General features: G+C 37.8%; 1 protein-coding gene across 1 annotated transcript in view; it reads left to right on the top strand.

Annotated features, from left to right (window-relative positions):
* Positions 1-14180, top strand: part of LOC5574640 (putative 1-phosphatidylinositol 3-phosphate 5-kinase) — a 68486-nt gene that overhangs the window by 18975 nt on the left and 35331 nt on the right. Inside the window, exons 3-6 of the mRNA XM_021844205.1 lie at positions 878-1067; positions 1134-1787; positions 11867-12601; positions 12667-13431. Coding sequence (XP_021699897.1) covers positions 878-1067; positions 1134-1787; positions 11867-12601; positions 12667-13431 — 2344 coding nt within the window. The remainder of the gene's footprint in view (positions 1-877; positions 1068-1133; positions 1788-11866; positions 12602-12666; positions 13432-14180) is intronic.

The raw sequence follows: 14180 nt of genomic DNA, 5'->3' as shown, positions 1-14180 counted from the left end.
TCTCACTACACTTAAAAGTTATTAGTATTTATAAACATTATGTACAAACAAAGCTAAATTTTGAAGAACATTCTAACAGTCAAAAATTATCATTTCAAAACGATGAAATTTGAAAAAGCCAATCAGGGCATCGTAGGCGGTATTTTAACATTATTTGTTTCTTTTCTTTGAATTTATAATACTGACTTATGCCTATCGCATCATTTCTGATGAAATTTTAAGAATTTAACAGTTTTTAAGGGGTGCGGCTTATTTTGAGAAAGCTATCAAAACAACAATTCGTGTGCTCTTCTAAATTCAAATCACAGAACAAGAGACCTCGAAATTTAGGCCAGAAATATAGAGATTTAGAGGTGGTGCAACTGCCCTGAAGGTGAATTTTTCATAAAATATGACTTTCATAACTTTGTTATTTTCTATCTAAGAGAATGTCACTGACTGTACCTAGTAGATACGAATTATTAGCCGGTGCAGGTATGCGGCCAACCTCTCCGGGCAACCTTGTTGTACTTGATCTGTTGAATGGCATCCTTAACGTCACTCATCGTGGGAACTGGTGGTTTTTCACAGTTCACTGTTCTGAAATTGCCATCATCTCAGCGAAGATCTGATCATATCGCCAGCTCTCAATCACTAAGATGCCAAGTGGTATCGTAAACTTATTGTTTGTTTAGCTCTAGACATATGTTAAATGTCTGGCTAAAAATGTTTTATCAAATCTACAGCATCTATTTCTTATTTTTACGAAAAAAGTATAACTATTAATAATTTTGTTACTAATTTCCCCCTTCTTCAACATTATTTTGGGGTATTAAACATACGTATCCGGACTTTTTAAATCATTCATTTATTTATATAAAAATATTCATGTTTTCAGAATTATAAACATTACAAGCACACAGACCTACAGAAGCTGTGGATGCCCGATTCTACATCCATCGAATGCTATGATTGTTCAGCTAAATTTTCTACATTCCGTAGAAAACATCACTGTCGCTTGTGCGGTCAAATATTTTGCACAAAATGCTGTAGCCAAGTAGTTCCGGGAAAAATTATCAATTGCACAGGTAACGGTTATAAAACTATTATAAGTTTGTGTATGAACATGGGTTAATAATTTATTTGTATTCCAGGTGACTTAAAAGTTTGCACATATTGCTCAAAAGTAGTGTTGTCTTATCTAAAATCATCGAACATTGCCGCTGACCTAAAATCAGATCTTCGAGCACTACAAGAGGACCTTTCCAACAAACTATCAATAGGAGCAACGTCATCTCATAACGATGGCGATCCCAGTATCGCCAATGTTCAGCGCCGAAAAATATCTGTCGGTTATCAAGAAGAGCGATTTGCATCGACCCAGACGCCAACAATGTCAAGTGCAGATAGAAAAACGATTCTCCAACAGTCAAATTCCTTGCGAGCTTTATACGAAGAGATGATCAAAGTGCTTCCGAACCAAAACCGGGGTCTGGATTTGATAGCATTTTTAATCAGCAATCAAAAGTCATCCAATAATCGCCAAGCGGTGGCAATTCTAAATGCAATGACGGAAGCTGGCTTTCTCATTCCGCTTACGGTGAATTTCGCCTTGGTAAATCAGGCTACTTCAGAAACCGATGAGATAAGCACCACCATTTTGACAGATTTTGATGAAAACATGATCTACAAGTTTCTATGGATTGACGATGATGTTTCGCAAACTGGCTCATTTGAGATAGATGTGGACTTCAAATCGAATTCTGTTCATCTGATGCGTCCATGCGGAGAGGAGGATGAAAGCCAAGGTAAATACAAAGGTTTGAAATATTGTCTGGATATTTCCGTATGAATTCCCTCCCCTTGGTTATGCGACCTTGCCGCGATGGGAGGGCATAATCCATTAGCCCATATGATGGAAACCAAAGGCGTAACCTGTAGTGGTGGTATCACATTTTGGCATTTTTTGCTTAAAGCCGCGTCATATTTCATATGGCATAGACGCAATAATATCTCGGATATGATCCGGACATTCTGCGTCATTGATAGAATTGATGCCCATTTCAAATAATTAATCTATTCGAAGTGGACATTAATACTATTGGTGACGTTCAGTTTGCCTTTTGCTAACCAGAATGATCCGTAGCCACTCTTACTATTAGCTAGCTAGATACATCGTTATCATATACGACGTAGGGAATACTTAGGAACTCTTAGGAAAATGACTAGTAGCTTCACTGAGTAGAAATAAGTGGCGACAATTTTATTTTAATATGGTTTTTACATTGCCATAATAAGAAATACCTCTTTTGTAACAGCGGTATAAATAATCTAATTCCAGATTCATTTTCGCAAAATTTACAAGTAGAAAGTAGGCGTTGTGAAGCATTGCATTTGCCACCGAAAAGTGAGTCTTGTAGGAGACTGTAATAGAAGCCTAAGGTAACTTTACTCTTCAATATTCACTATAAAAATGACTATGGAAAGTAGGACGCTGAGATCGATCATTAGGGTACACTTGCTAGTTTCGAAAAATTGTTGAACAGACAAGGAAAGCGACTTTTTTCTTTAAGGATATATGAACGTAATGACCAATAAATACTTTTAACAACAAAAAATGAAATAATTTAGAACTCCTACTAAACAGCCTAATTTTGTTAAGACTTGACGACAATTGACATTCAAGACTCCAATCTTACGTAAAAGACAGGAGTAATCAGAATAGCACTTGAATGACAAATTATTCAAAACCATTTCGACTAGAAAGTATTAGTAATGACTACACTACTATTTCAAACAAATTCTGATGGAGCTGCTGATTTTCACAATGCTTCCTTTTCTCAGAAGCAAGGGAATATGGGTACTTTTCAAAAACTACCACGTCACAATACTAATAAAAAAACAGTGTTCATGTGGGCGCCATTGCCTAGTCCGTCTGAGTATTGGTCCTGGTAGAGAGGAAACTTGGCAAAAGCCAGACCGAGGGTTCAGCCTTGACAAGGTAAGCTGTCAGGCAGCTCCAACTGAATACCATACAAAAAAAAAAAAAAAAAAGATATTCCCGTATGAATTGATTAAGAAGTAATTAGAGGAAATAGAAACATTAAGGTGGCCCATTTGAAAGATGATTAGTTACACACTTAGATTAAATTACTGGGGTCGGTACAATTTTACTGGGTTTTGGAACTACCGAAAAAGTCAGTAAAATGAAAACTGTCGCCACGCGTAATTGAAAAGCAAATTTCTCCATGTTTTATTTTTTATCGATGTATGATATAAAAAGAAAGCTCTCTGCAAAATTTCAGTGAAAAATCTTTGTTTTTCGATTTCTGACATTTTTTTTTAGTTTACTGACTTTTTCGGTAGTTCCAAAACCCAGTTGTTTTTACCGAACAGATTGAGTGTGTACACCCCCATATTTGTTTATTTCAACCAGAAACTTCTGTGAAAATGTGAGCAACATCCAGCATGTCCAGAACGGGTATGGTGGGGTCCAACAAGATTAAGGGTTGTATGGAGAAAAGCATTTTTAAAGGTGGTGGTTGGTCCCTAGTGATAAATCCTACCTCCGTTCTGGTCACGATCTTCAGATTATCGTGATTCGTCAACATTCGTATTGATAAAGTGGGAGGACAGAAGTAAAATTTGAAAGAAACGAATGCCAGAACAGGTATCCACCGGCGACGCCAAACGGACCAACGTAATGTGGTGTAATTTGGAATTTGTGGATTGAATACTGACACCTATATTTTTTTTTTGCCAAGCATCAATATGGATGACTCTCGAGGATTGCTTAACGTAAAAGGGGCTATGACAAGGTTGTGGATTTACTGGGTAAATCCATCACATTGGGGTTATGACTTTGTGTCTAGTCAAGAATAGGGTCTGATTGGTATGGTAGAATGCAATAGAGTTCGGAATTGATAGACAGACTTTGAGGAAAGAAGTTTTCAACGTAAGGCAGCAGCACCTTGGAACTTGGAGGGCGCAGATCTGGAGAGTTGGGCAGCTGTTCATGCTGGGTTACATTATGTAGAAAGTGGAATCTGTTTTGCCGCGCACAAATTATGGGAAGTATTTGAAAATAGCTTCTTGTTTAGATTGTGTAACGCAAGAGAGCATTTTTAGCTCTGCGTTATATTAGGAGGTTATTATAGTGCAGGGTCTACTGATGACTGTGTAGGTATTTTAAGGGTGATTGAATGAAAGTTTTGTTGAGGGTAGTTATTGTTGAATTTTAGCATTTCGTAATAGTTTTGAAATGTTTGTCGTACAATGAGAAAGAATTTTGGGGTATTTGTTTGGTTATTATTTGCGCTTTTGCACTAGTAAATGTTTTATTTAATAGAGATACTTTGTGTTAGGGAAGTGTAGGAGGATAAATTATAATTTATTAGAATTTTCTGATAGAGGCAGAGTTCACATGTTACTTAGGTATTGGAAAGCAAATGAGAACCACATTAAATAATAGATAAACACTAATGCTCATATTTTTATGTTTTCATTTCATCGCGGTCCTCATTGCCCGAGCGGAGACGATAAAACTCGAGTTGGATATAATCGACGCAACTACGATACGGAAAAGAAACAGATGAGAAACTATCGATACATTTATTTAACTATAAAAACCACGTTTTAACGTAATAACTTTATTTATTTCTTCTCGTTTCAGCAATCCAACAGAAAAACCATCTCTACTATCTTTTTCATTTCCTCTTCGTTACATTTATAGTCCCTCTGGTACTGAATCGAATGACGCATTCCGCTTTTTATCAGCGCTGTCTTTGCTGTACGTTGAGCATGGTGTCGGAGGTGGTGTGCTGTGTAAAACATCTGATGTGCTACACGGCACGCTACTTCCGGCATTTTGTTGGCGCGCGGGATGGGCAGTGCTGGTGATGATGTGGAGGGCGCTATTCGGTTTAGTGCCAGAGGGACTATATCTATTTAATGTATCTGAAACTTGTGGGACCGCTTTAAATACCGGCGCCTGCTTGTGGAAGATCCCGGTGTGCTAAACGGTATAGGACATGTTAACGGGGGAGGCTTGGTAGGTCCTCACCTAGCCCGTGTCTAGATAGGCGGACGGATGTCTGCCAGGGTGTGGATCGAGCAATTACAATTACAATTATGGAGAAAAGCATTTTTAAAATTTCGGCCACAAGATTCTCCAATCTAAAGAGAAATTATTGAAATTACCTATGTATAGTAATTTCGTCTAGAATCAAAAAAAAAGTTATACTCACACGGAAAAAAATCTGTGGTAAAAATTACTATTTTAGCTGACTACGCCCATTCTTGAAGCTACCATGGAATTTCAGACCAATTTACTATGTTTGCGGTACATCCCACCACAATACTGGTACATTTGACAGAAATAATTTACAACAATCTGATTTCGACCACAGACATGGTAAAATCAAGCGCATTTCTGGTCTGCTGAAAATTGCCAGTGCGAGCGCTTAAGTTAACCCCCTAAAATGGTAGTTTTTACCTCACATATTTTTTGCGTGTAGGGAGAAACACAAATGCTGATTTTGTCGTGCAACTCCTTAAAAAAACTATCTGTTTATTACAGACTCTTCTCTATTCATTGGAAAGTATTCAAGACACTGTGTTCCTCAAGGCAGCATTTTGGGACCAATATTATACAATATTTTCAAATCTGACTTTTCCTGAGTTACCTCAGGGATGTCAAAAATCTTTGTTTGCGGATGACAAAGGACTAAGCCTGCGTGTCATCTGTAGTACCGTTTTAACTCACATTTCGAACACTTAAGAGGAAAATAACCATCATCGTTTTACAAATTTTCAAAACCAGTTTTTTTGCTCAAAATTGAAGCAATGTTGAAGAAAATCTATCATCGCATTGAACTTACTATATGTATTGCAATGATAGATTTTCATGGGATTTTTTTTAAGTTTGAACAAAAATACTGCTTTTTCATTATTGATGATTGCTGATGATTGAATGATGGAGTCTTGAGCCTTAAGGCTAACTGTGATTTCAAATGCATCTGATAGGCATGAATTAGCTGATATTTGTGAAAATTTTAATTTCTACGCAAAACTTAACAGTTATTGGGTATGCCAATAATGATGTTGATTTGATTTATTTTAGTATCGTTTTTACGTAAAACTATGCAACAACATTTTGATTCAAATGCCGAACACAGTGCTCATTCTGTCTCATATTCCGAACAGCCTGATTCAAATTCCGAACAGCACGAATAAATCGTATTCAAATTAATAATTAAGCAAATAAATTTATTCAAGCCAGTTCTACTGACCTCGACCTAGAAGATCATTACAATTTCCAAACCATAAAATATATTTAAAGACATTAGGGGTATTCACTTAACGGCGCAAATCTCTGTGTACCGTTTTGATTCATATTACGGACACTTAAGGCCTCAGTGAAGTTTAACTCACAAAAAAGCATGTAAAATAAATCATTCTGTATGATTCCTCCGCGTTATCGAACCTTCAAACCCCTTAACTTTCTAATGGTGAGTGAAGATTTCGATTCCGAAACATGAATAATTTTAAATAAATAGAAATGTGTGGACTTTACATGATTCTTATTCCGGACGCTTCCTAACTTTCGCTTCATAATCCGGACACTTCGATTCGAATTCCGGACAGGTTAACCCTCTAATACCCAACCCCGCCTTTAGACGGGGTACACTTTGGAAATTTGTATATTTTTTCGTAGCTCGGAAATTAAAATGATTTTATTTCTGGCTTACACCTTAGCTCATAGCACGCATGTAAGGAAACTTTTTTATGACTTTTGAAACTTTTTTGTATTTTTGAAAATTGTTTGAAAAATTGTATTCTTATATAACCTACAAATGCCTGGAGTTCATTCAACGTTTAATATAAAAAATCGTACCTTTTATATTTTTTGACGATCAACCTATCACAGAAAAAGAGCTTGGTGGTATTAAAATGATGTCAAATCTGTTTTTCCGTTAGTTACACGGAAAATAAAATATGCTCCAGAAAAAAAATACAAATATATTATTTTCAAAAGTTTCGTAAAAACATAAATTTTTATTATTGCAAAAAATCAATAACCAAGACTGGCTTCGAGAAAAAATGAAAAAGCGTAGGGATGTTCAAAAATGAAAATTATAAAAATCAAAAACCAAAATTCATTAATTCACGAATAAAAAGAAATCTTTGCCCAAAACGTGTTTAGAACGATTTTAGATAACGAAAAATGATATTTAGATCGAAAATAAAAATTTGGGTATTAGAGGGTTAAACAAATCATAAATAGAAAAGTCAAATCATCAAATGAAATTATAAAACCACTAGAGAGACGCCTAAGCAAGTTGGGCATTATAAATTTTCATAGATATCTATGGAAAATGCTTGTTAAAACAAGCCTTGAAAGTGAGAACTTTTGAACGGCAAAAATTGAAACATTTCGTGTGAAATGTTTCCCATACAAAGTAGAGTGTCCGGAATTAAAAGCTGTCCGTAATATGAATCAAAACGGTATATCGTGGTAAACTGATCAACTCAAACTTTTCACGAAATCGCGTAAACTGTGAAGGAAACATTTCAAATTGTTGAAATTCGTCAGTTTTTCTATCTAGGAAGGCGTTGTTTATCCTTGTCTCGTTGTCATGATAAGAATAACGAAAAAACTTTTTTGCAATTTCTCATCGTAATAGGCTGTTTTTCATCACGCCGATCTGTCATGAAACGGCCTACTTTCCTGCACTGAACTATGGAGTGCGGGAATAGTCATTACCTAACTGAAACCAGTGCTGTAATGATTCATTACGCAACGCTTTCTCATTACGCAACTGTTTTGAGTTGCGTAATGAATCATTACCCAACAATTTTTCAGAAATTGTAAAATAAAGGTGAATGCATGCTGATATAATTTATGATACCCTCAAGTGGTCTTCTACGAAATTGCAAAAAATGTTGTACGTAACTCGTTGCAGAACTCGATTTTTACAGCACTCGTCGTAATTATCCTACTCGGCAAGCCTCGTAGGATAAATTTACGACTCGTGCTGTAAAAATCATCATTCTGCAACTTGTTCCGTAAACTACTATTACCCAAATTGGGGAAATGAGGTCAGCAAATCTTGGGTTAAGATTCACGAGTAGGAATTTTGATTAATATGTGGTCTAGAGGTGTGAAATGCCTGAAGAACAGTCATGGAAACTAAATCTTGTCAATAATTAGGAGGGTCTTTGTAGGAGGTGGCCCCAGGGGAGCAGTTAGTGATGCAACTGACGACGGTGTTTGCGCATCAAAAACGAGTAGTGTGTTTAATTCTTTATATTCTCAGATACCAACTTAACACAATCCGAATCCAATTTTCAATAGAATGCGGTTCAAGTTTTTCTTCCATTCAATCACTTTGATGTTGTGCAACACAATTTTACAACCTAACGACACTTGATCTTGCGCAACTCATTTTTTCCTCCTAAATGCACCTATCACATTCATTATTTCCAGTAATCATTATTTATAACAGCAGCCAAATCTGCAAAAAGCAACAAAATCTCTCCGTTTTTACATTTATTCCATTCGATTTTTCAAGCTCAAACAACAACAATCGTTGAAATGACATAAGTTTGCTGTGCTGTGGGTAACTAGATTATTGATCACCCTTTTGATATCGCACTGAGTCAGAAGAGAATTATTTCATCGCTACAATTACGCAAAATCGCATTTTACGCAGCTTTAAGTGAATACCCCTATTAAAATTGAATTTCAAAGGACTGTTATTTCTTGGCAAATTGCTGACACATTTCAGCGAAACATTTCAATCAAATCGACATACAAAAACCGAGTGTTCGGAATATGACTCTGTTCGGAATTTGAGACAAAACGGTAGATTGCAAAAAAGTTTGGATATTTTCTCTTCATACTTGCAAAAATGGAAGATTTCTCCTAATGCTTGCAAAACTCAACTTATAATATTCCCACATAAACCAAAAGCTCTTTATTTTTCAAGTAGACATGTTGTCACGATGAGAGGGGTTCCAATGAATTGGTCAGATGAAGTTAAGTATCTAGGGCTTATGCTAGATAAGAATTTAACTTTCAAAAATCACATTGAGGGCATTCAAGCCAAATGTAACAAATATATAAAATGTTATCACTTATTAACAGAAAATCGAAACTTTATAATATGGACTAGATAAAACTTTGGTTGAAATGAACGACATATCAATTTAATACAACTACATTCAATGTCGGATCAAACTGAAAGTGTTAATTTGAAACATCACCAAATTCAAGGTTGATTTAAACATTACCAATAGTTTGAAAATCAACAAAAAAAATTGTTGTTTCAAATTGGCTTGATTTGTCTCCGATTATAACTCTGCTTTTGCTGCTACGCTCTTTCAAATCAATCAGGCCACTGATCAGTATAACCGTAGCCTAGATCCTTGCTTCGTGAGTGCACATGATACGGCCCCATTGAAATCCAAAAAGAGAGCTGCACTCAACAAACACACTACACTCCGTTACTTAAGCGCCATTACGCGAGGATCAACAACGAGTACAAACAAGCTGCGAAAAATAGCTTTCTTAGATATCAGCGCGGTATACAAAGAAAGCTCAAATTCCGTCCCAAACAATTTTGGAAGTATGTTAACAGCGGCGTGACATGTATGGCGCCAAAAGAAAACGTAGCCTCTTAATCGCAGGATATATGCAATCTCTTCTCCGGAAAATTTGATAGTGTTTTCAATGACGAAAGATTGACTGACGAACACAAGAGCGAATAATATATGATTATATTATAATCATCATGTTGGCAACTAGCGTGGTGCTTCCTCGCTCTGTGCTGTTGCTAAACTGTACGAACTCATCATTATTGAGCCGTTGCTTGCTCACTGCAAACCGTACATTAGCGTCGATCAACCTGAACTCATGACGGGTTGCTCCAAGGTCACAAATTTTCTTTGCTTAAATGGTCTACAGTGCATTGAAATTACCCTTGGTCTCAGATCCTTATCTCCCCGGAACCACCATACTGTATTTCTTCGGGGAGGGGCCAGTGCATATAGCACAACAGCCTAGGCCAACTGCTTCTCCTAGCCGACTTAAACAATGTTACAAGGGACCAGCCTCGGCAGGGCTAATCCTCTGCAGCCAACTCTTGGTCGCGCGCCATAGGCGCTGCAATTCTAACATAATGTGAGTGACAGCCGTAGTTACTGCATTCCAGCACTCGGCATTCGTACACATTCTCTCTATAATATTGTTCGGGGACTTGTCCCCTCCGCATGTAGCGAGCATGCGACCTTTCACAATAATGAAACGGGGGCAATGAAACACGACAGGCTCCGCTGTTTCCTCCACACCAGCACAATTGGGGCACGCAGGAGTTTCTGAGTGCTCGAACCTATGCAGGTACTGTCTACAGCAACCATATTCTGTCAGAAACTGCGTCAAGTTTCTTCCATAACAATCTGACACATTTGGTATTAGCCGATGGGTCCATCTATCCTTAGTGGAGTTATCCCATTTTCGCTGCCAACATCTGAGCGTTTCCTCTTTACACGTGTCGCGGACTCCTCTGGCTCTGGTACCTCTTTGGTTGAAGCATTGAACATTTCCCTTGATGATGAGCCCGTTGGGCGTCATCCCGTCTATGATGTACACGGCCTCGTTAGATACCGTGCGGTATGCACTTGCTACTCTTAAGCACATTATCCTGTACGTGCTTTCCAACCGCTTTAAGTTTCTGCTCATTCTAAGCGCTTTTGACCAGATTGGTCCTCCATACCTTAGTTTGGATAGCGCCACGCTTGCCAGAAGTTTGCGTTTGCTGGCAATTACAGTAGAGCCGTTAGACATCGTCCTCGAAAGCGCCGCTATAGCCGTAGATGGCCGTTTACATGCATATTCAACGTGGCTAGCGAAGCTGAGATTGTCATCGAGCATTACCCCAAGATGCCTAAGCGATCGGTTGGACTCTATGGAGCAATCACCTACCGAGATAAGCACCCGTTGCTCGGATTTGCGGTTGTTGACCACGACCACCTCAGTCTTGTGACGGGCCAGTCCTAGTTGCCTAGACTTCATCCATTCCTCAACTATGGAAATAGAGTGCGCTGCTATCAACTCTACTTCCTCCATCGATTCACCATAAACCACTAAGGTGATATCGTCGACGAAGCCAACAATCTTAACACCCGTCGGAAGGGGCAGCCTCAGTACGTCATCGAACATCGCATTCCACAACAGCGGGCCCAGGATTGAACCTTGAGGTACTCCCGCGGTAATTCGCGGTAATTCGAACGCTTTTCTGCCCCTCCTCTGTGTCATACAGTAGAATCCTACCATCAAAATAGCTTTCTAGGATCATTTCACCTAGTCTTAAAGAAGGACGTCAAGGAAAAGGGTGCAGTCTATAAGCAACTGGCACAAGAAGTACAGCTACGACTGCCGCAACAGCGGACAAATTATAGAATACACGGCACTATCAAAGTCCTGCAGAAAATTTATAACAGAGTTTCCGCATTCAGCTGTTTTTTTAGAGATGCTTAGTGGGTTACCGTTTGTTAAAAACTTTATTGTTGACTTTTTTAATTTTTGTCAGTTGTAACGTGTACCATTAGATTTAAGTTAACAGACAAATAGTTAATAGACAAATGAACAAATAAACATGATTAAACGATAATATATGATATAATAGACATTTACCATAAATAATTATGTTAAAAATTACAATTAGCGAAAAATGGGTGCATCACTCACGGTAGTCTAGTATGGTTGTGGGTTATGAAAATATAGTTACCTAATAGGGCTCGTGTCTGTCTTATAGGTTTTACGCTGGTCTGAAATGATGGGTAGGTAATCCATTTGTAATGTTGAAACAATATTTTTTCTTTTCAGATATAAACCCTCCCACCGCTCCTGATAATGTCGAAATCTATTCTAACTATCGCGAAGTAGACATCGAAAATTCTCTCAACTTATCTTCTGGTGCAAAAGCACTACTAGAAGCATTCTGTGAGCATGAGGAAATTTTGCTGAATCAGTTGCTTCGAAGCGAAAATCTGGACCCTTCGTGGGCGAAAACTTTAATTCCAATTGCAGCTCGTGTGGCCAACACTGTTAGACCGCAATTATGTGGATTGGCAGATGCAATGGATATTCGAAATTATGTATTTTTCAAAAAGCTACCTGGTGGAAAACGGAAAGAGTGTCGGATTCTAGGTGGTGTGGCCTTCACTAAGAACGTTGTTCATCGACAAATGATGTCACGTATCGAGAAGCCTAAAATATTGTTACTGCAATGTGCCATTGTATACCAACGGGTTGAGGGAAAATTTGTCAGCTTCGATACGTTGATGTTGCAGGAACGTGACTATCTTAGGAATCAAGTCACAAAAATCCTTGGTCTAGGTCCGAACATAGTTCTGGTTCATAAAAATGTAGGTGGAATCGCGCAGGATATGCTGCGGAATAATGGCATCACGTTAGTACTGGATGTAAAACTATGCGTTATGGATAGAATAGCTCGCTGCTTGGACTGTGATATTCTAGCGTCAATAGATTCCAACGTTGGTCAGCCTAGACTAGGGACATGCGATACATTCCACATTCAAACATTCTACGACGATCAGGGTAAGTAGATGCTGGTACAAAGTATTAATATCTAATTCATTTTTACTTTTTGTTTATTATTCTAGGATCGTCGAAAACGGTCATGTGTTTTGAGCGGTCTTACAGTCCACGTGGGTGTTGCGTTCTATTGCGAGGAGGTAGCCGAAACGAATTGGTGAAGATCAAAAAAGTGATTTCGTTGCTACTGTTTGCTCGCTATAACTGGCGTTTAGAGTTGTCGTATCTGTGTGACGAATACGCAAGACCGCCTTCTCCTAGATCGAGTATATTTGAATCGAAAGAGCCTAGTCCTTCCGAAGAATTTAAGTTGAGCAGTGATAGTCAGAAGAAAGAATCGAATATAGCTAAGAAATGCGATGAAGGACACAAAAAGTTCAACGTCAATATTGAAAATGTTGGTGATTTTTCGGACCCTCTTCGTGCTGTCGATCTATCACCAAGCGTCTATGAATCGGAAAGTCCTGTAGTATTGGCCGTGGAAACACCCTTCGATAATCGATTTAGAACTGCTCTCAGCGGTACCATTCTATCTGTTAGTCCATTCTTGAACTTTCCTCTGCCGTACTTAGAGACTGAAAATGGCCGCAAATGTGCTTTACGCTGTTTGTTTCCGAATGAGCTGTATTATTCAAAGCAATGGAGCAATCGAACATTCGATAAACAAATCTCTGTTGAAGAAACTGTAGGTGATCTGAATGATACCGTCGAGCTGTCGTCGCCACATGAGTTTACCAAGTACAAAATTGTATCTTCAGTGGAAAGTAAAGAAGTACAAACAGTACTGGCAAGCTTTCGAGCTTCTGGAGGACGATATCCAAAACAATCAAAAAGTGAGTATCCAATAAACTGGTTGCAATTAAATGTGTATCTGTATTTCAAATAATCTAAAGAAGTTGATATGGTATCGCTAACAATGATTTAATACACATTATTGTATTAAGGTACCGTGGGCAAGTGGGTAATGAAAATCCTATACCTAGTTGAGGTTCTTCAAGTTCTAAAGACTTCAAATTGAAATAAATGAGGTCGTGTATATTTTTAGCTTGACTCCCACCAAATATAAGCGGTTATGTAAAATTAAATAACAAAAATACAGAGAAAGGTTTTGAAAAACATTTCCTTACTTTTAACTAGCCCCACAATTGGAGCAAGTGAAAAGTTTTTCGTTTTGAACAATAAATGGAAAAACTAACAGTTACATTTACGATTTCTTTCGACTTTAACATTTATTAAGGAGTCTCAATGAACAATAACATAATTAACATGTAAACAAAGAAAATTATATTCCTGGTAATTCCGTTTTCGTCTGTTCAGATATGTTTGTTCATATGATACAGCAAAAAAAATGTGTAAAAACTATTAATTACAGAAGTTACAGATTGGTTTTGAGAAAAAATGCACCAAGACAAAAAGTGATCTATCAGAAAAATTGTGCGTCCAATCATCTTAGTCCCTGGCCTGGATCATGGGGATTGACGGTGCCAAAGTGAAGGTGCACCGTAAAATAATATCCGTTTGTATAAAATATCACCTTCCCAATACTTTGGCACACCTCTAACGGATCATGATTTATCATGAA

Source organism: Aedes aegypti, chromosome 2 (assembly GCF_002204515.2).
Source record: "Aedes aegypti strain LVP_AGWG chromosome 2, AaegL5.0 Primary Assembly, whole genome shotgun sequence".
NCBI classification, from domain to species: domain Eukaryota; kingdom Metazoa; phylum Arthropoda; class Insecta; order Diptera; family Culicidae; genus Aedes; species Aedes aegypti.
This window is presented reverse-complemented; position numbering and strand designations above follow the sequence as displayed.